Source organism: Tyto alba, unplaced genomic scaffold (assembly GCF_018691265.1).
Source record: "Tyto alba isolate M040663 unplaced genomic scaffold, T.alba_DEE_v4.0 Super-Scaffold_6, whole genome shotgun sequence".
NCBI lineage: Eukaryota > Metazoa > Chordata > Aves > Strigiformes > Tytonidae > Tyto > Tyto alba.
In genome coordinates, this window is record NW_024881327.1 from 45,379,293 (window position 1) to 45,399,283 (window position 19,991).

Here is a 19,991-nt window from a genome sequence, read left to right on the forward strand (position 1 = left end):
ACAGCACCTAGAGGTTAAACCTACAAATTTCTCTGTTTTCTTCTATGCATAATACAGCTACTGCAGGTAGGAGGAAAATGCTTAAGGAGAGGCAACTCTATCATTACAGCCAATTCTAACCTTGTAAGAATATTGTTTGTGCGTGTATAGGCAGCCATAATCTAACAATTTAAAATAAAAAGTGGGATATTCTCTTGCAATCACTATTTTTATTTATTAAAATGATATATATAAAAATACGGTTTAGTCTTGGATAGATTAAAAAGAAAAAAAAAAAGGCAAAGGAACCACGCCACCTTATGGCAGAAGACAGTAAAACTGATGGCTTGTATTTCACACAGTAGAGTTCCTAAGACAAGAGGCGCAAGTTCATATTTTCACACAAAAATCCAAATACAGGCTTCCTCAGACCCATAAGAAAATGAATAGTGTTTAGCACATGCCCATAAAAGAAACTGCATGGAACCTACTTATACTGCTCGATTTAGAAGACTAAGTTTGATGCCAGCAGCAATCAAACCCACAAGCTCAGAGAAGCATATACATTTTCAAACTTCATGTTTGAGTTAGTACCTTATCCATTCTGCTAAGGTAACTGGAAAGAACACAAAAGGAACTGGGTAGCCTGTATAGTACGTTCACAATCATTATACCAAAGGTGGAGTCTCTAAGAATTTCCTGGTATTGTTATTTCCTCTTCCAGCAACTCTAAATAGATGGCCTGAAATATTCTAAACATGTGCTAACAGCATTGTGTTCTAATACACTTAGTGTAATAGTACTTCAGAAGAGTGCTGCAGTAGCAACGTTAAAGTTAGAACCAAAATCAAAATATCTCAACACCATTTTACTTCAACTTAAGAAGTTTTTGAAACTCTTCTCTGGATTGGTATTTCTCCTGGTGGCTAGCATATCATTCTCTTATAGCATGCAGAGGAAAAAAAGATATTTCAAAGCTAAAAGAAGCAATTGACAGAGAGCAGTCCACACCCAAACAACTACATGTAGTAAGGGCATTCATCCAAATACAGATTCTAATACAGATTGTTTCTTTGTCTGATTCAGATCATGACCTAGAATGTAAGTTACTTTATCCAAAGTAATAGCTTTAACAGTTAAGACACTGGGTAACACAGAAAGCCTCTCAATCCCTCCTGTGGGTGCTACACAATTTATATACACTAACAAATACCAACTAAGACATAATGAGAGAAAAATTGACTTTTTAGGCTAGTAATTATGACATCTTTCTGAAATTAACTGATAGTACCAAGTCCCTATTTTAATGAATATTTATGCAATGTAAAACAGCTCCAACAACAGAAATTAAATTACAACCCTGGTGTTTAAAACACTCTCTCAAAATATGAGATATGCACATAAATCTATATGAAATTTCAGTCTGGAAGAATATGGTGTGAACCATGTTTTTCCTATTGCACTTGAATTACTAGCACTAGGGTCTCAAATATTCTGAGACAATTCTCTCTTACTGTGACCAGAAATTCTGTCAAAACTGGTGATATATATTATTAAGCTTTTTTAATTTAGAAGAATCACCATTTTCTGATGAACCAAGATGTAGCTAGATGGTTCCCAAACAGCTTTATCCCGAGGATGTTGCTTCTCTTTGTTAAAGTTATGCACTTACTGTATTAAAGTTATGAGTGCAAAGACATGAAAAAGTATTTTCCATGACTAGAAAAAATTAGCAAGACACTTAAAAGCTTCAGACAACAAGATAAAAATAGACCACAATGAAAAATGTCCTTTAAAACATCTGAGAAATAAGTAATTACAGTTCCTACCTGCATTCCCTAAGCACACCAGAAGCTCCTTCCATATATTCTGTTCCCTAAAAATCCAGTGCAATGGGCTCCACTCTCCTTTAGTTCAGGGTCAGTAAAATGCCATTCTTTCTACATTTTCCCACTGCAGTGAACTCAGAATATCTCCTTCTTTCCTCCTCCCATCTCAAATGCTTTTTAAACACCTCCTTCCCATTTAGAGGTATCAGTGTGCCACATTCCCTCCCATGCTGAAGAGTGGTATAATACATATTACATGGTTCCCATGCCAAGAGCTCTGCACATATTTTTGTTTCTCCCCAACCACAAACCTTCTTCAAGATAAGAATGGTAAAGGAGTAAAAGAAAAATCTCTCCATTCACCTTCACATCACTATGGGTCAGGTTTTCCCAAGGAAGCCCACTTGAAGAAAAGATAAAAGGAAGATTTATTCCCACAGCTGGTTGAGGGAGGCTCTCAGCAGAGCAGGAAGAACAACTTTAAAATTCAGATGGCTTTTCATTTCTTGTTTTCACCAAAATCAATAAGGTTGGCCACTGAGGCCCAGGCATCAGCTGATGTTATATCAGATGTGAAACAGCATAACTGTATTACACTCAGAAAGACCCAAAATCACCATAACCAATGCCCAATAACAAATTGATTAGAAATTCCCTTCCCTCAACTGCTGACATATAAGGAGGAAAAAACTATTAAAGCATATTTAAAACTTTTCCATACTTACTAAGCTACCCTCCTTAGGAAGTTATGTAAAAAGCCTGGTCCAGCAGCAAATTTAACCCCCTAAAATTTCCTCAATGCAATGATCATCAGCTGAATGAAAAAAAAGAATATGATATGCATTTGACTTTTTACATGATATCATGATACAATGATTTCTGAGATATGATGAACATTCTGATCAGCAAAACTGTATTGTTTTGCTTTACATGACCAGCTCTGATAGGTAAAATCAAGGCAAAATTTCCCACAGAAAGAATAGCCACTGCTGGCATCAATGTAAACTACTAAACACTGAAAAAATCATGTGATACCTCAAATCTGTATTCCCCTCACATAAATGTCATATGATGATTGGTAACTTCATTACACTACAGATATTACTTACTTTCTTTCATTAATGATCAGCATTAACTACTGTAAGTTTCTCTCTAGGACTCAATTCTAAGTTTTAAGTGAAAGTTAATTACCTCAAGGTCATCCAGAGAACGAGTAATACTAAATCGCTTAGATCTTCCAAATGATCTTCGAACAGAAGAACGCAGGGGAGGAGCCTGATTTAATCCCATTGGATGTCCAAATTTTGCACCCTAAACAAAACAGAAAATATATATTATTATTTTACTTCTTTAATTTTAGTACATTGCTGATCATAGTGACAGCATCTTCATTTTAAGTATCAGTATCTACAGAATTCCAAGGAGATGATTTGCAAACCTGTAACAGGACCACAGTTTCAACACAAGTTGGTTGCTTGCCATGCCCCTGTAAAATCATGTATTAAAATCATCGAAGTTATGACTTTTCCAGTCTCAAGTCAAATATCATAAATATTCAGCATTAAGTTACTGTATAAACATGAATTGTCAGTTAGGTTGCTGAAGTATACACATGCTACATGTCAGTATTAGTAGACAGAGCTTAAATAAAATCAAAACAATCCTAGATCTTTACCGTCCTAACTGGAAAATACTTACAGTGACAAAGTATTTGTTCTTTCTATAGGAAATTACCATCCTAGAAATCACTTCACCCAGCTTCTGTTGGAATCTTTCTCCAAACTTAAAAATCTTACTTTCGCTACTCTTTTTTTGAAAGGCTTGCTACTGTGGAGTCCAACTTTTTAAATCACACAGTACAAAATGCAGGAACTTTTGTTCTGAGGAAAGAAACTACCTCACTTGGATGTTCCATGACTAGAATTGGTGTTGCAATAATTAAATCTGTTGGCCTTCCCTTTTCCCCATAATCATACCCTTTCCCCTTAAAGAGTCACCAGATGTCAGTTAAGCTACAAGAGCTCAGCATGCACATATCTGGTTTATGCCAAATGGCAACGTGTAAGCTTAAACCTAAGAGTAGGCACATAGTCAGTGACTGGTGCTAAGCAGATGTACATAAACTCACTACATTATGAAAACTTGTGATTATGTGCCTGAAATTTTGGATTCTTTTCACTGCAATGTTCAATGTGAGGAAAATTCCTCCCTGTGTTCTGGTGCTTTTCGCTTTAGAAAATAATTAAATTCAGAGTAAATTTTCTTTGATTTCATTTCAGCATCTTTCTTCATAACAATAAGCGTAAAAATATATTTATTATTACTTTTATAATTTCTTATTGGCAGCTTTCTAACATTTATTACATTTTATATTTGTCTTTTGTTTTTTCCTTTGGGCAAGTTGCTGTGCTCTCAACTCTGAAATATTTTGGTATCCCTTTGATCACTTTTGAAAAACTGATATACATCAATCAAAAGAACAACCATAAATTTCACATTCTTATAATCTCATGCTAACAACCACTCAAAGTAGAGAAGAGCACAAATAAAATTATACAACCTCCTTACTGCAATAAAAGATAAGGTTTCCAACAGAAGATGTCTGCCTGTTTGCTTGTTCTCATGGAGTCAACACTATTCTTTAGTGAAAGGGCTCTGACTCAACAATATTCACAACACTGTTTACAAGCTCATAGAAATATCAAGACATAACAGAACATACAGGAATTGGGATCCAAAGTATGTAGCAGGATTCATCAACTTCTTCATTCGGTGTTAAAAGTGATCCATTTTTATATGAAATCTCCTTCCCTCCCAATTTTCAATTTACTAAAGAGTTTTTTTATTTGCTGAGAAGAAAATTGGGCATGTTCTGCCACGGAAAACTGGAAATCTGGCAACTGGAGATTAGCTTCTAAGGTTTTTAAGAGAACATTTAAAAGTGCAGTATAAACAACCTAAGATGGCTTTTGCTAAAATGATCAACTAAATGTGAAGACAGGAAAGTTGCTTTCTGTAAATGTTCACAGATAGCACCCACTGGAATGAGGACAGTTAATGTCTTTCTGAGCAACTTTTAAAATCAACTGTTCACCCAGGCAGGTACCATTGAGGTGTTTCACACTCAGCTCATATCTTACATTCACAGCAGCCTTTCCTGTCTAAACTGAAAGCTTATACCTAATGCAGTAATCTGTGTCAAACAGTGCACTCTCCATTAACCCTAACTAAATTCAGCAGTATCCATTGCTATTATTGCATATCAAAACACTAACATGGCTCCTCCTGTATGAGTATGTTCCTGTTACAACAGCATGAATATACTGTACAACTAGGTTTCACCACTAGTCAAGTATGACCACACTGGTTTTGCAATTTTTAAATTTTTAATCTGTAAATTAGTGAAAAAACTATCAGACTACAAACACCCCAGCAAATTCTAAGGCTAGTGAAATTAATGACATCATTGGTGTGAGTACAACTGGCATTTGAAAACTAAATAGTTACACAGTATGGGTTCTGATTAATGGTCTCATGTATTTCTCAAAATAAGATGCATCCCTCACAGGAATTCACCTTTCATAAAAGAAAACTGGTGAAAGAAAATGCAGGAAAAAAAATATTAACAGCAGTCATATCTATGTTGAATAACAAATACATTTTCACTTTTCTTTCTAATTCAGCCCAAAAAGAATATAAACTGTACAGCGTATGTTTAAATAGTGAAGACTACTGTATACTATTCTGGATAAGACATACAACTAGAATCACAGAATCATAGAATGCTTTGGGTTGGAAGGGACCTTAAAGATCATCTAGTTCCCACCCCCCTGCCATGGGCAGGGACACCTTCCACCAGCCCAGGGTGCTCCCAGCCCCGTCCAACCTGGCCTTGAACCCTTCCAGGGAGGGGGCAGCCACAGCTGCTCTGGGCACCCTGGGCCAGCGCCTCACCACCCTCACAGGGAAGAATGCCTTCCTTATACCTAATCTAAATCTACCCTCTTTCAGTTTAAAACCGTTACCCCTTGTCCTATCCTTACACCCCCTGATCAAGAGTCCGACCCCGTCTTTCCCGTAGCCCCCCTTTAAGCACTGGAAGGCCACTATAACGTCTCCCCAGAGCCTTTACTTCTCCAGGCTGAACAGCCCCAACTCAGCCTGGCCTCACAGGGGAGGTGCTCCAGCCCCCTGATCATCTCTGTGGCCTCCTCTGGACCTGCTTGAGCAGGTCCGTGTCCTTCTGATGTTGGGGCCCCAGACCTGGACACAGTGCTGCAGGTAGGATCTCATGAGAGCAGAGGGGGAGAATCCCCTCCTTTGACCTGCTGGCCACACTTCTCTTGATGCAGACCAGAACACGGTTGTCTTTCTGGGCTGCGAGCCCACATTTCTGGCTCATAGTCATTTTTCCATCTACTATTACCCCCAGTCCTTCTCTGCAGGACTGCTCTCAATATACTCTTTGCTCAGCCCCCATTTGTGCATGAGATTGCACAAATCCAATTTGGAGACAAGGATGTCACATAGGACAGTGTCAGATGCTTTGCACAAGCCTAGGTTGATGGCATCGGCTGCTCTTCCCTTATCTACCAATGCTGTAACCCCATCGTAGAAGTTCACCAAATTTGTCAGGAGCAATTTGCCCTTAGTGAAGCCATGTTGGCTGTCACCAATCACCTCCTCATTTTTCATGTGCCCTAGCATAGTTCCCAGGAGAATCTGCTCCCTGATCTTTCCAGGCACAGAGGTGAGCCTGACTGGCCTGAAGCTCCCTGGGTCTTCTTTTTTTCCCTTTTTAAACATGGGGGTTATGTTTCCCCTTCTCCAGTTGGTAGTAACTTCACCAGACCGCCATGACTTCTCAAATACGATGGATAGTGGCTTAGCCACTTCATCCGCCAGTTCCCTCAAGATCTGTGGATGCATCTCATCAGGTTCCATGGACTTGTGCACCTTCAGGTTCCTTAGATGGTCTCGAACCTCATCTTCTCCTACAGTTAGCAGTTCTTCATTCTTCCAGTCCCCACCTTTGCCTTCTGCGTCCAGAGCAGTGTGGCTGGAACAGTTGCTGGTGAAGACTGAGGCAAAAAAGTCATTGAGTACCTCAGCCTTCCCCATATCTCGAAGACTAGAGAACATGCACAAAAAAAATTTTGAAACAGTAGCATTACATATTGAAGGAAGAGGAACAAACTGCCTGAAGAGAAATCTAATTAGATTCCACTGAGAAGCAGAGTCTAGATAAGATTAATTATTACCAGATGCCCCATTTTAGAAGTAAATGCTGCTTACCTATTTGTGGTTAGAAACATAACAAAGAGGAAGAGTGGACAAAAAACACTTGCAAATTGTGTGGTAGTAGAGAAGAGAACAGTAAATCAGCATCCAATCAAAATTTTTATTTACAGTTTTTGACGTTCTTATACAAAACTCACTACTGAGCCCTGGATGGAATGCTAAAGGTAAGATAACAGGGAAAAAAAGATCCTGTGGATAAAACAGTGCTTAAGAATCGATTACAAAATAGAAAAATTCACTGAGCTAACCATTTCCCCAACTCATTTGGATAACAATTACAATTAGGAAAACGCTTTCAACTGACAAAAGGCTTTTCCTTGCTCTGAAGAATCAAATTAATAATCTAGGAAATTAAGGAAGACATTACTAAAAAAAAGACTGCAGTTCACAAAGTATTTAATTTCCTGGTAATGGTGCTGACAACTCTCACTTTTCATCTTTTCTTGACTCTATTCCAGACATTCAGAATATGAAGGCAGAACTCCTTCTGCAGATCAATTAAAAAAATTGCCTTGCATACACACATGCACACAAATAAAGGAAGAATCACATAGCTTAAGCAAACAGCAGCAACATTTTGGCAAATGTTTTTCATGGGTCTGTGGAAATAAAATCATCCATGACTTGAAGAGAGAACAGCCATTGCAATTAGAATGTACTAATCAGCACGGCTAAAGAAATCCACAGTATTTGAGCACAGAGAGATTGCTAGTGCAAATGGCTGATATTAATGTAAATTTTGCAGTCTGTTAGCCATAAGGAAATTATGATACTTCTAAAAGCCTTTATTACATAATTAAACAGATATTAGAAAACTTTAAACGAACCTAAAAAATTTCAAAACAGTACAGTATATGACCAACAAAATCGGGTTTATCCATTGTTAGCTGCCAAACTAAAATACTGAAATATGCTACATGAACATTGGGCTGTGGATTTTTTTTAAATAGATTACTTATAAGCCCTAGAACTATTTACTACCATATTTTAAAGATTCTATTCCAGAAACACTGTGTTGCTGAATCTATAAAAGATTCAGATCTCTAAAAATATCCAGATATTCAATAAAATCTAAGAAATCCTACTACAGAATAGTATTAGAAACTAAAGTCCATCTGATACTTCACTAAGTGTCTTCATTTTAAGAATCCAGAAACAAACAGAAAACCACAGAAATTTGTGAAAACAAGCTGAATAGTGAAAAGCATGTGCTACAGCAATACATCCTCTGCATTTTGCAATACAGATTCTTACAACCCTGCTACTACTATCTATCATGGTGAAAGTATGAAAGAACCTATCACTAAAAGCCTTTATCCTGTTATGATTTGGCAGATGGAGAGGAAAAAGAACAAAGGATTACAGGAATTAACACACTGATGCTCTAAAAAAAACATTCCTTTTTCTATTCTTATAATAAACTAAAAATTATGAACTAGCATGGACTGAAATACCAGTTAAATGTATAATTATAAGAGAAAAAGCAAGACAATTAATGGGTGTGCATAATTTTTTTTTAATATATCACTAAATCACCCCTTTCCTTAGGCTAACAGAAAATGGCAAGTGCAAATACACATCAATCACTGACCAAATTATAGTCTTCCTTTCCCTTCAAATACAATTTTTTAAAAAATTTAATTTTTAACCTGCTTATTTGGCTTTGTGGATGAGCTACCTACTAATCTACTCTACAAGAAAAGCATTAAAAACAAAATTCACCAGAGGAGGATTGATACAGCAGAAGTTTGTGAATATGTCCAAGTGAGAACAGTTTCTGTGTCATAATAAGCGTACAAGAAAAGTACAAATGAGAAAGTGGAAAATGTTGTACTTCATGTATTACTAAGACAGAGGGAGTGAAGAAGTACTTGACTCATGCTAGACTGCAAACAGAGGGAAAGAAAAACCAAAAATGATCCAATACAAGGTTCTTTAAAGACAGAAAGAAAAAGGATAGGCTCTTAGAAGTAATTTTATCTGATAAATGAGTTAGGCAGTAGTTCTGTATAACATTATTTTCAGCGGCTGTTCTAGCTTAAGGACTTTGCATATACCTCTGACCCCTCATGTCTACTCCCAAATTGAAGCAGGCTGCTCCCTCATCTTCACTAGCAATAAACTATACTTTACAAAATGAAACAATCCTGTTTCTCACACAGATCCATAGAGAGTCATGCCAACACAACTGATGATGCTCACTTCCAACTCGGCCTGAGCATGACAGCTCTTTAGGGTGGTACTACCAAAGAAATGCAATGTGAAACTATGATAGTCAATATGATACTTTAACCTGGAGCTTGAGTACACAGAAGCAAGTTGGTGAAACCTTATCAATTATTCAGAACACAAAGAAACCAAACACCTTTAGAAAACATCTTCAATTAGCTTAAAGAAATTCCCAGCTATAGTATGCACTGTATCATGCTCTTTCATATTCTAACAAATGCACTTATCAAGTATTATACCATTTTAACAAATTGTCATACATAACAACCTGAAATTTCCATTTTGTACAACAGTCTTTGTGGCTTTCTACAGTTAAGCATATACTGTTCTCTCATCCAAATATGTGGATAAAACTAATAAACCAATGAGATTTCTCTCCTCTGCTACAACAGTTTTAAAGCTGTTTAAAGCTGGAGGAGCAGGAAGGCATAGCAAGAAGAGGACACTGGCAGCTCTCAGAGTACAAGAGGCTAAGGAAGTGGGAGATTTTCGCTAGGTGTTCAAGCATCCTTAACAATGGCAAAGTACAGGGAACAGGCAGCAGGAATTCAGAAAGGGAAAAAAATGAGAAAGGAAAAACTGTGAGGCTTAGGCCAGCTTTACAACATTAGCAAATTTAATCTTTTTATGGAAAACACATTACAGTTTGTGACCTTGAGGGGAAACTAAAGGGGATGAATCTTACGGGACAGAGATTTTGGATGCTTTGTGGAAGAGCAGGAAGGGGGAAAGGAAAAATATAAGAAGGTGAGCTAATCTAAAAAGTTAAAAAAACACTAACAAGCCTGATCATTTACCTTTACAGAAGGATGTTTTCAAATGCTTTCAGAACTGTTTCACAATGAAAGCTAATCTCACAAGATACACAGGCATGTGAGTGAAATGATTTTTTAAAATGTTTGAGGAAAAGAGCATAAGAAAGTAATTGAATGTTATAAACAGAGTTATGAGCTCTAAAACAAAGATATAGTTACTGGTATGCAGAAATTTTGATAGAAATTGTTTCCTCCTCCTGTTCAGGTGGAACAAGTATACTATACTCTATCATGACAAAAGGCCCACACACATGCTAGAATGGTTACATAGGACTGCTTGCCAGCTGGATTAGAAAAATTCACCAGAATTTTTTACCAGTTTGGGGAGTCTTATACAATCCAGCTAAACCACACTTGAAACAGAAATAACCATGACTATCCAGACAGCAACTGGCCATCCTGCTCCAGAGAATCAATTCCCCGGCTAAGCATCTCCCTATACTAGAAGATCAATAAATCAAGTTCTTTTAACAAAAACTCTATATATGAGTGTCTGTACAATAAGTGTCAATTTGAGTACTGTTTTCTGAGTAATTGCCTCTAAAAAACATGTAACAAAAGGAAGGTGTTTATATTCACAGATTTTAATTGGGATAAAAAAAAAGGAACAGCATCATTTAAAAACCCTCAATTTAAGGAGCTCAACTAATACAGAATTTGCTGTTCTGTGTATCACAGAGCTTAATCATAGTAACTATAAAATTACCAAATTCTAATCTGTACTACTCCTATTTCCAGCTATTGAAGCTTTTAAAAACACCGGGTTTAAGTCTGACTCTATGACTTTGTATGGTAAAGTGCATAACAGTTTGGAACACGGGTACAAACATATAATCTGAAACTTCTGTGGATATTCAAAACATGTCAAATTTACTCTCAGATGTTAGAGAAAGGGTCAGTCTGGAGTGGCAGTTCTTTACAAAGAATGTAGGTTTAACACTTCAGAAAGAAATGTCCTAATTTAGACCTTTATGAAAAGAGATGGGAAGCAGAATTCCAATATGGTCAGTGCACAAAATCTCAAAAAATACCAAAAGTCTTGAAAGATCATAGAACAAAGTAGTTGATAAAAATACTATTCTGTCATCAATATTAGTCTCATAGTCCTGCTCTGGACCATTTGGCTTAATCTTCCTCTGTTGTCCACTGCCATCCTTAAGTGCCCATTCTCCTGATTATGTGTCCTGTTAGCTGAGCGACCGCCCCACTACAGCAGTGCAGAGCAGGCAAGACTGTAGGTGATGACCTCCTTTACTCCTCATCCTATCAGCCAGCGTGAGATGCTCCTCCACCCAAAAACCCTCAGTACAGACATGTACAACTTGTAAAGTGAGGGTCTGTGGGGCCTGAGAATGGGATGGATTAAGATACAGGGTATGCTGGGTTACGGCTCTTGTACCCTGAAAGAGGTGAAAGAATCTGGGAGGAAAATGGGAAAAGAGCTTGCTGTGGTCCAGTCCCCTGGACTGTAACTGGAACAGAAGCAGTTAGTCCTGGGGTACAAGTAGACATGATGATAAGGAAGGCTCCATATGCTATGGAACAAAAAAAGAATGAAGTAACACCCTCCAGGCTGCCCTGCATTGCTGCCATCATCACTGATTGACATCACCTCACAAAAGTGGATTAGGTGGGGGCGGGTTAATTAAAAAAGCTCTAGCATCATTCAAACTTTACTGACAGCTTTTCCACAGGCTTTAATTACATTGCAATTCCTGTAATGATTCTTTTTTTTTTTTTTTTTTTTTTTTTTTTTTTGGCACCAGTATGACAAAGGATTCAAATGATACTGTTCACCAGTACTGGTCAATGGATTTGATCACTTTTAAGAATACCTCTTTACTAATCAAATGATAACAACACATTTTACTGCCTTCTAACCACTACAGTGGTATTTTTAATGGCAGTTAGGCCTATAATATAATCAAGAAAGAGGTAAAATTTCACGTAAGACCTCTATGCACTCTGGGAAGACATAGAAAAGAGGCTGTCCTGTTACTTTGGACATGCAAGTAAATGAAATTTAATGCTTGTCTCCTGTACTAATGATACTAGGCACAAAACACTGATCATCTACATTTTAGTACTATCCTAGTCCCTTTAAAAAAAAAAAAAAAACACAACACAATGATATTAATGCAGATGGAATAGTAAGATCATTTTCTCAGTGTAACTAGATAATAGTATCTTGTATGAGTTGGAAGCCTATTAGTTTAAAATTGCAGAGGAACCGAAAGACCTGAGTACACTAGGAGAAGACGTGGAGAAAATTACAAGTACACAGGTAACAATCAGTTCCAAATCATCTTGAACATTAGGTAGGCATTAGCTGGGACCATTAAGTCAGTATGGCCCAAGAATCAGTAGCAGTCAAAAAGGCAAATGAAGAATCATCAAAAAAGCAAAAGAAATCAAGAATGCTTTATGAATACATTGCTTCCCCACACATTTCAACAAGTGCTTAGAGATCTGGTCAACCCAACTCAAAAGTAATATAGTACAACTAAGGGAGGAAGATTACAATTATGGAAAAACTTCTGTATGGGAGGAGACTAAGCTGATTTCTGCTTGGAAAGTAAGTGATTGGTGGTTGAGGTTTAAATCAAAATGACTAAGAGAAAATAAATAGAGAGTAAGATTGTTCAGTATGTCTCGTGACAAATGTTAGCAGGTAATAAATTAAAATGACATGGAAAGTACAATTATGTACTGTTTTCTTTCTGTTCTATTAACTGCAGAATATATGTCAAGTGATACCAGGAATGCCAAAAGTACTAGAGTTTAAGAAACAATTTCAAGAACAAAGGTTCACAAAGGTTATTACACACAATGATGTGGATGGCATCTCTGCCAGAGGAAAGTCTCTAAACCACTTGCTGCTGAAAATTATAAGGATATATTTCTCACTGCTCCTCCATGGTTTTTCTGTGTAGCTGCTCCTGGTGTCCAAAGTAGGATATTGACCTCAATACTGGATATCTCATCTGACACATATGGATGTTTTTACTGATCAATTACAAAGTATTAACCATCAATGCTATGTGCTAAGAGAAAAAAAAATAATATATTAAGAAGTATTGTATGAAGCATTAACAATAGAAAAAGGAAAGTGTACACTACAGTTACACAAAAGCCTGGCCAGGAAATCAGCTTGAAATTTTGGTCACTCGGCTCCAAGACAGACTAATATAAACTAGAACAGTTTCAGAAAAGGGCTACTGAAGTTGTCCCAAGAATTAAAACTTTACTTCCCAGAAGACTGGAAAACTAAATTCTTTACATCAAACAAAAAGAAAGACAAAAGAGAATATGATTTCTATGTATAAACAAAAAGGTAAACACTGAAGAGTCACTTCACTAAAGGAGACACTAGCAGAAGAAGAAAGAGGTATAAGGTGGCCATGACTAGATTTCAGACTGGAAAACAAAAAAAAGCTGCTAACGTTCTAGTAGTGATGGAATATTGTTCCTGTGGAAGGCAGGGTGGAAGGGAAAGCAGGGTGCAAACATTTTTTTTCTTCAAAGGTACAGCTTCGAAGTGTATGGAAGGCATGATAATACATGATTGAATAAAAGGCTGGAATTTGGTTTGATGATGCAGAATATCCTTCTTTGGTACTACCTTTGCAAATTTATTGGTGACTTAATGGCCATTTTATCGATGGGATTAATTTTCAAGTCTTTCTCTTGAGGCTTCATTTTTCCATGTTTCTGTTTAGACATTTCAAGTAGGTTTTAGCAATTCCATATTTATTTTGTTAACCAAAGACCTTTATTCTATATTGATTTATTTCTTCTCCAGTAAAAAACTGGTATTTTACAGCTTTTCTTCTCTAAACCTTCTCAACTGCAAGGAATTATGGGTTATCTTCGTACAACTGAAAGCTCATACAAAAAATTTATAGTATCTTATCTCAAAGTTTCTATGTTTAAAACTTAAAATAAAGCCATTTTCCATTATTTTAATTCATTCTGTGCTAATTATTTTTCACCACACTATTTTCTTCATTATTTTTTAAGATGCTACCTTCTCCTGTGACACTGCAACTCAAACCTAGCTCAGAAATACTTAGATGCCTGCATCTCCCCTTAATTGTCATGATGTTAATTGGAGCCCAAACCTACACTTGCTCTAGAAAACATTTAAATTCAGGTGTAATGAAAAATTCTAAATCTCTAGCACATAAATTTGAAATGAGCAATTTTCACAAAGTTAACATTGCTCTACAGACATTTACTGTCCAGATTTTATCTGATTTCTTTTTCAGAGAAAAGCACTCAGCATTATTTTGGCTTTTTATACAGTTTTAAAGATCCTAGAACTGACCATTTTTTTTATATCACTGTTTTAGAAGATTATAATACATATGAAAAGACTGCATGAAAATACTAAACATTTAACTGCTTCTCATTTTGTCACAGCAAAATGTATCAGAGGACCTATTTCATATAAATGCCTCTTTGCAGATTAATTCACATTAGCACATCCTCAGATCTAGCTTGGTGTTTGTGATTTCAGTTGAGTTCTCTTTAAGGTATATACGTACATCTCAGATCAGATCAAAGCCTATAATTCCAAAGGTTAACATTAAATTGTACTGCATAAGAATAGCAATCCAGATGCCATTAATTCTGCTTTATAAACAGCTGGGGTGGAACAATTTAAGCTAGTGAGCAAACAGAATTGTAGAGGATAGGAAAAAAAACTTGTAATTATACAACAAAAAACAAATATGGGAACCACACAGCTTTGCCAACACTGTCTTTGCATCTAAAATATCTGCCTTTCAGTTCACCATCCAGTTACCAACATTAAAAACTGCAGTTCTTGGATTTGAAGCAAATTACAAATTTTCACCGAAAGAATTATTCCATTTTTAACTTGAACAGCGTATCTTTTTCAGTAATACTTGTCTTGGAAATAGAGACAATTCTGAAGTAGTTACAGTTAAACTTCTGATCAAAACAGAGTAACAATAACAGCAACCCAGAAAATACGTTAGCAAGGATGGATGCTTTAGTGAACCCCACAGTATTGCTCACCTGTCTTCTCTCTTCTACATTTTTACAATATTTTCAGTAGCATAAGTCATGAAGCTTACAAAGAAGTTGATATGGTTTTTGGTCTAAAATAAAATAAATGTATTTGCAATGCTATTGTCCAGTGGGTCTCAGACAGCGAGAATATCTATTTTTTCTTCCTCTAAAATCTACAAACGGGATCAGTTTACAAATTCACACACTTCATGCGCACAAACAATAATGTGGTCAAGACAGAAGTCTTACAACAAGTGTGAGACAGAAAAGGGTTTCTAAAAATCAGTACCCAAAATTTTAAAAGGCTTTTGAATTACCTTTTAATAGATTTGTCACATTCACTTGGAATAAACCTAGTACCCAAATACTAGTTATTAAGCTCAGGTTGTAAAACCTCTTGTGATTTTAAATGTTGTACTTGCCTCCACAGTATTAAAACAGTCCTTATTTTTTGAAAAAGAAGAATGCTGAGAGGTCAATGCCTAGGATTCTGTCCTCATGGAGAGAAAACTCAAAGACTGAGCAGACTGTTATAAAGCTTTCCAGTGGAAAAGGGAGTATTTTCCCAGTAAAACTTAATTTAAAACAGTAATGGGAAGACATATTTCTGGCCAGGCATTAGCCCGAAAACAGAGAGTGAGGGTTGAACAAAATCAAACGTATTATATTAATTTAGTCTAGAGGGAAAGGAATGCTCCCCTGTTCAGCAATTTCTCAAGTCCCTTGCCAATCCTAACATCCCCTGATGTTTTCATATTGCTTATGGTGCTTTTTTTTTGTGTGTAACCCAAAATCATGCAAAAGAGTGAGTAGGTAAGTGACTATAATTTAGTGGGATGCTGAAAAAGGTGGAAATAACAGTGCAACAGCAAAGGTAGTACACTGCAAAAGGAATAACGAACAAAAAAGCAGGAATTATTCCATTCCCACTAAAACCATAACCAGACTCTTCATCTGCTAGTCTCATAGACCTCATGAGACCACACACCCATACACAGTATGAGTCTTATAGCAATTCAGAAGCTTCTTGCCACCGGAAATTTTCCTTAGCCACTCTGAGATTGAGAGCGAACTTACCTTCCATGATCTGCCTTTTCAGTGAATTTCAGCAACATCATCAGGCCTCCCACTACTTGTTTTAGTCTAAGGCCTGCAGAAGTCAAGGAGACCCCCCAAAAAAATATCATAAGATGCTTCAATAAAATCTATTCACATGAAACTTTTAAGAAACATGGGAAATACGAAGTTCAGTACAGGAAAAAATTTTAGAGGTGCATAGGGCCAGAGATACTTTCCAGTAAATCTCGGTCAGAAGAGGTGGAATAGAACCAAAATTTCCCTGAGTTAGTTGTCTTCTTCCCATGTACAACCATTTTAAAAGCGAAAGATAAAAAAAAAAAAAAAAAAAAAAAAAAATACAGCAATTGTGAAAGTATGAGTACAGTAATTTAGGGATACATTTCTTACAACTTTTCAAAGTAAAACAAGAAAACCTCATGCTATCCAGTAATATTTAATCAAATTAGATGTTTTTAATTTTTTTCAACTATTCACACTGAACTTAACAGGCTTTATAGCAGTGTAAAGAATATTAATACTTTAAAAGAAGTGGTTTTGCCAATTATTACAAAATTAACCACAATTATAATTTGTGAGCTGAAAATATCATTATTAAAGGAACTATAACTCTAATGGGAAAACAAAGCTCAGAAAATGTATTTACATCTTTGTAATATAAAGTCTTAAGTCAGCACAAAAAGCATACGAAAGAATGTATATCCCAAGAGGGACCTTAACAGGCTTGAGGTGGGCCCCTCAAACCTCATGAAGATCAACAAGGCCAAGTACAAGGTCCTGCACATGGGTCGAGGCAATCCCAGGCACAAATACAGGCTGGGCAGCAGATGGATTGAGAGCAGCCCTGCGGAGAAGGACTAGGGAGTGTTGGCCGGTGGAAAACTTACTATGAGCCAGCAATGTGCGCTCGCAGCCCAGAAGGGCAACTGTATCCTGGGCTGCATCAAGCGTGGCCAGCAGGTCAAAGAAGGGGATTCTCCCCCTCTACTCTGCTCTCATGAGACACCCCCCCCTGCAGTGATGTGTTCAACTCTGGGGCCCCAACATCAGAAGGACACGGACCTGCTCGAGAGGGTCCAGAGGAGGCCACAAAGATGATCATGGGTCTGGAGCACCTCCCCTGTGAGGACACAGTGGGAGAGTTGGGGCTGTTCATCCTGGAGAAGAGAAAACTCCAGGGAGACCTTAGAGTGGCCTTCCAGTATTTAAAAGGGGTTACAGGAAAGGTGGGGAGGGACACTTTATCAGGGGGTGTAAGGATAGGACAAGGCGTAACGGTTTTTAACCTGGAAGAGGGTAGATTTAGATTAGCTATAAGGAAGAAGTTCTTTCCTGTGAGAGTGGTGAGGCGCTGGCACAGGTTGCCCAGAGCAGCTGTGGCTGCCCCCTCCCTGGAAGGGTTCAAGGCCAGGTTGGACGGGGCTGGGAGCAACCTGGTCTGATGGAAGGTGTCCCTGCCCATGGCAGGGGGGTGGGAGCTAGACAATCTTTAAGGTCCTTTCCAACTCAAACCACTCTATGATACTTATTCCTACCCACATGAAACACTTCCCAGGTCCACTTCTGAAAGTGAAATTTTAAATAGGTATGTTAAGTAGCGCTTTCTCACATCTGCTCTTGTGTTCTGTACAATTCACAAACGTTTTACCAGTGCAGCTATAAAATCAGGAGAGTTTATGCCCCTCTTACCCCCCACTAGCACTGTACAGTACAGCACATTTTCTTGAATTACATGCTGCGATCATCGCTACTTAGCTGCACAGCAGTTCTGCTAGATCAGAATTGCATCCATGTCCTTTCCCCAGTGTGTAATGAAAGCTCCAAGGAAGACAGTACATTATATGGATGTACAGAGTTCATTACAAAAAACTCCCGCTTTGGTAACCTTTTCTCCCTCTAGCAGCTTCTGCACATTCCCATTTGTAGGATATATTACCCTTCAGCATTAATGTAAAAGACAAAAAAAACCCACCTTAATTAAAAAGCAATTTAAGGACTGCTCTGCCAAATGAAGCACTAGACTCGGCCACTAGGTTGTAAAAATATGAATGTAATCCCATGTGGCCACTTTATACACTTTATTCCATGACTGGAATGTGTCTGAGCATGCTGTGTAAAATCAGTCCTTACCACTTAAAAAGGTCACAGGAAGCTGAGGACATATAGTTTTCTAGAACATAGCATCTAACCCATCTGAATAATGTTTTGGAATAGACAGTCTTACCTCTTCTTTTCACACAAAGCAAAAACAGTTTGAATTTCTGAACATCATTCTCTAATGAAAGTGAATTAGTGCTCTAATACGCAAAAACAGAGACCTTCCCTATTTCTGCAAGGCCTAAAGAAGTACAGAGGTACATTCATCAATAATGACATCCCCTCGCTATTTTCATTTAAGATGAGAACACAGTACTACTTCATCTTTATGAATTATTCTGAACAATGCTAAGTGCTTGCAACTCATGCTTGCAAATGATTTCAAGACTTTCATAAGCTTTTCTCATCAGTTTCAATAGCCTTCAATAATACTGAAAACCAAAATTAAAATGCAAAAGAGGCTTTGTAGATTTAATGAGGAGACTAAATGCTAAAGACATGTAGGATCATTTTAAATGTCTTGCAAACAAATTTGTTATTAATCGAAGAACAGAATGTCTATTTTACTAGTAAATAGACTTAAAATGGAAGATTGAGGTATTTAGTGTTTACCACATTTCTGGTATGTGCTGATCTAAGTGTTACAGTAGGTGAAATATTAGTACCGTTTACCCATATATAGAACATCTTTCATCTTGAAGTGTAAAATTTTCTATGAGATTTTCATTAGTATACTCTTGACTTCCATTAAATAAATGTTGCAAACATTTCAAAAATATTTTTTTTAGTTTTAAATCTCTGGAAAAAATCTAATCTGTATTACTATCATGGACAACACTGCAAACACAAACTTGTTGCAGAGATGCTGAAGGAATTTCAACAGCATCCCATGCAGCTGGTCCAGTTCCCAAAGAGCACTTGGGACTAACATCCATAATGCATCTGCACCAGGTGCTGCATATAAAGAGGCTTTTTCCTTGATCCACCAGCAAAGAGATCGTGAAGCATGTAGCCTTCAGTATAGCAAACAGAATCTATTGTTAGGTGGTTTGGGTGGGCAACGTTTACAAATTAAGTGTTTCTGTTTAGATAAGTTCTATTTAGTTTTTGAAAAGTGTGAATTACCTTGTATTTAAGATCACTTGCAATTTATTACCTTACTGTGGGTCTAGAAAACATTGCTGCCTGTAACAGTCACATCACCTTAAAAATGAACTAGTATATATTCTATACATACCAATTTATTATTTTCAGCACAAAAAGCATACAGAAGAACATATGTGAAAGTTGTTGGCTACACAGTGCAAGAAAAACAAAAGAAGAATCAATTCTCTTTCCACACTAAAACATTCTGAAGTTTTGCATTCTAATCCCCAAAAAGTCTATGCCTGAGCATCACACTAATGCAAATGATATGTTTATAACAGTATGAAACAACTAATGAATCTCTACTGTCATCCACTTGAGCAGCAGCTGAATATTTTTAATCAGGTGAATAAACCATTTTTTTCAAAAATAGATTTCAGTAGCATGATGGACACTTGAATCAATCATAAACAACACTTCCTCATGGAAGGACAGTGCTTCTTGAAGACTGATTTGGAACATAAGGTTCTGTCTTTCCCTG

At 37.0% G+C, this 19,991-nt stretch overlaps 1 protein-coding gene across 2 annotated transcripts in view; it reads right to left on the reverse strand.

Annotated features, from left to right (window-relative positions):
* RGS12 (regulator of G protein signaling 12) overlaps nt 1–19,991 on the reverse strand; it is a 91,788-nt gene that overhangs the window by 62,434 nt on the left and 9,363 nt on the right. For both annotated transcript variants that reach the window (XM_042808288.1, XM_042808289.1), the window contains exon 3: nt 3,000–3,119. In XM_042808288.1, the coding sequence (XP_042664222.1) occupies nt 3,000–3,119 (120 nt within the window). The remainder of the gene's footprint in view (nt 1–2,999; nt 3,120–19,991) is intronic.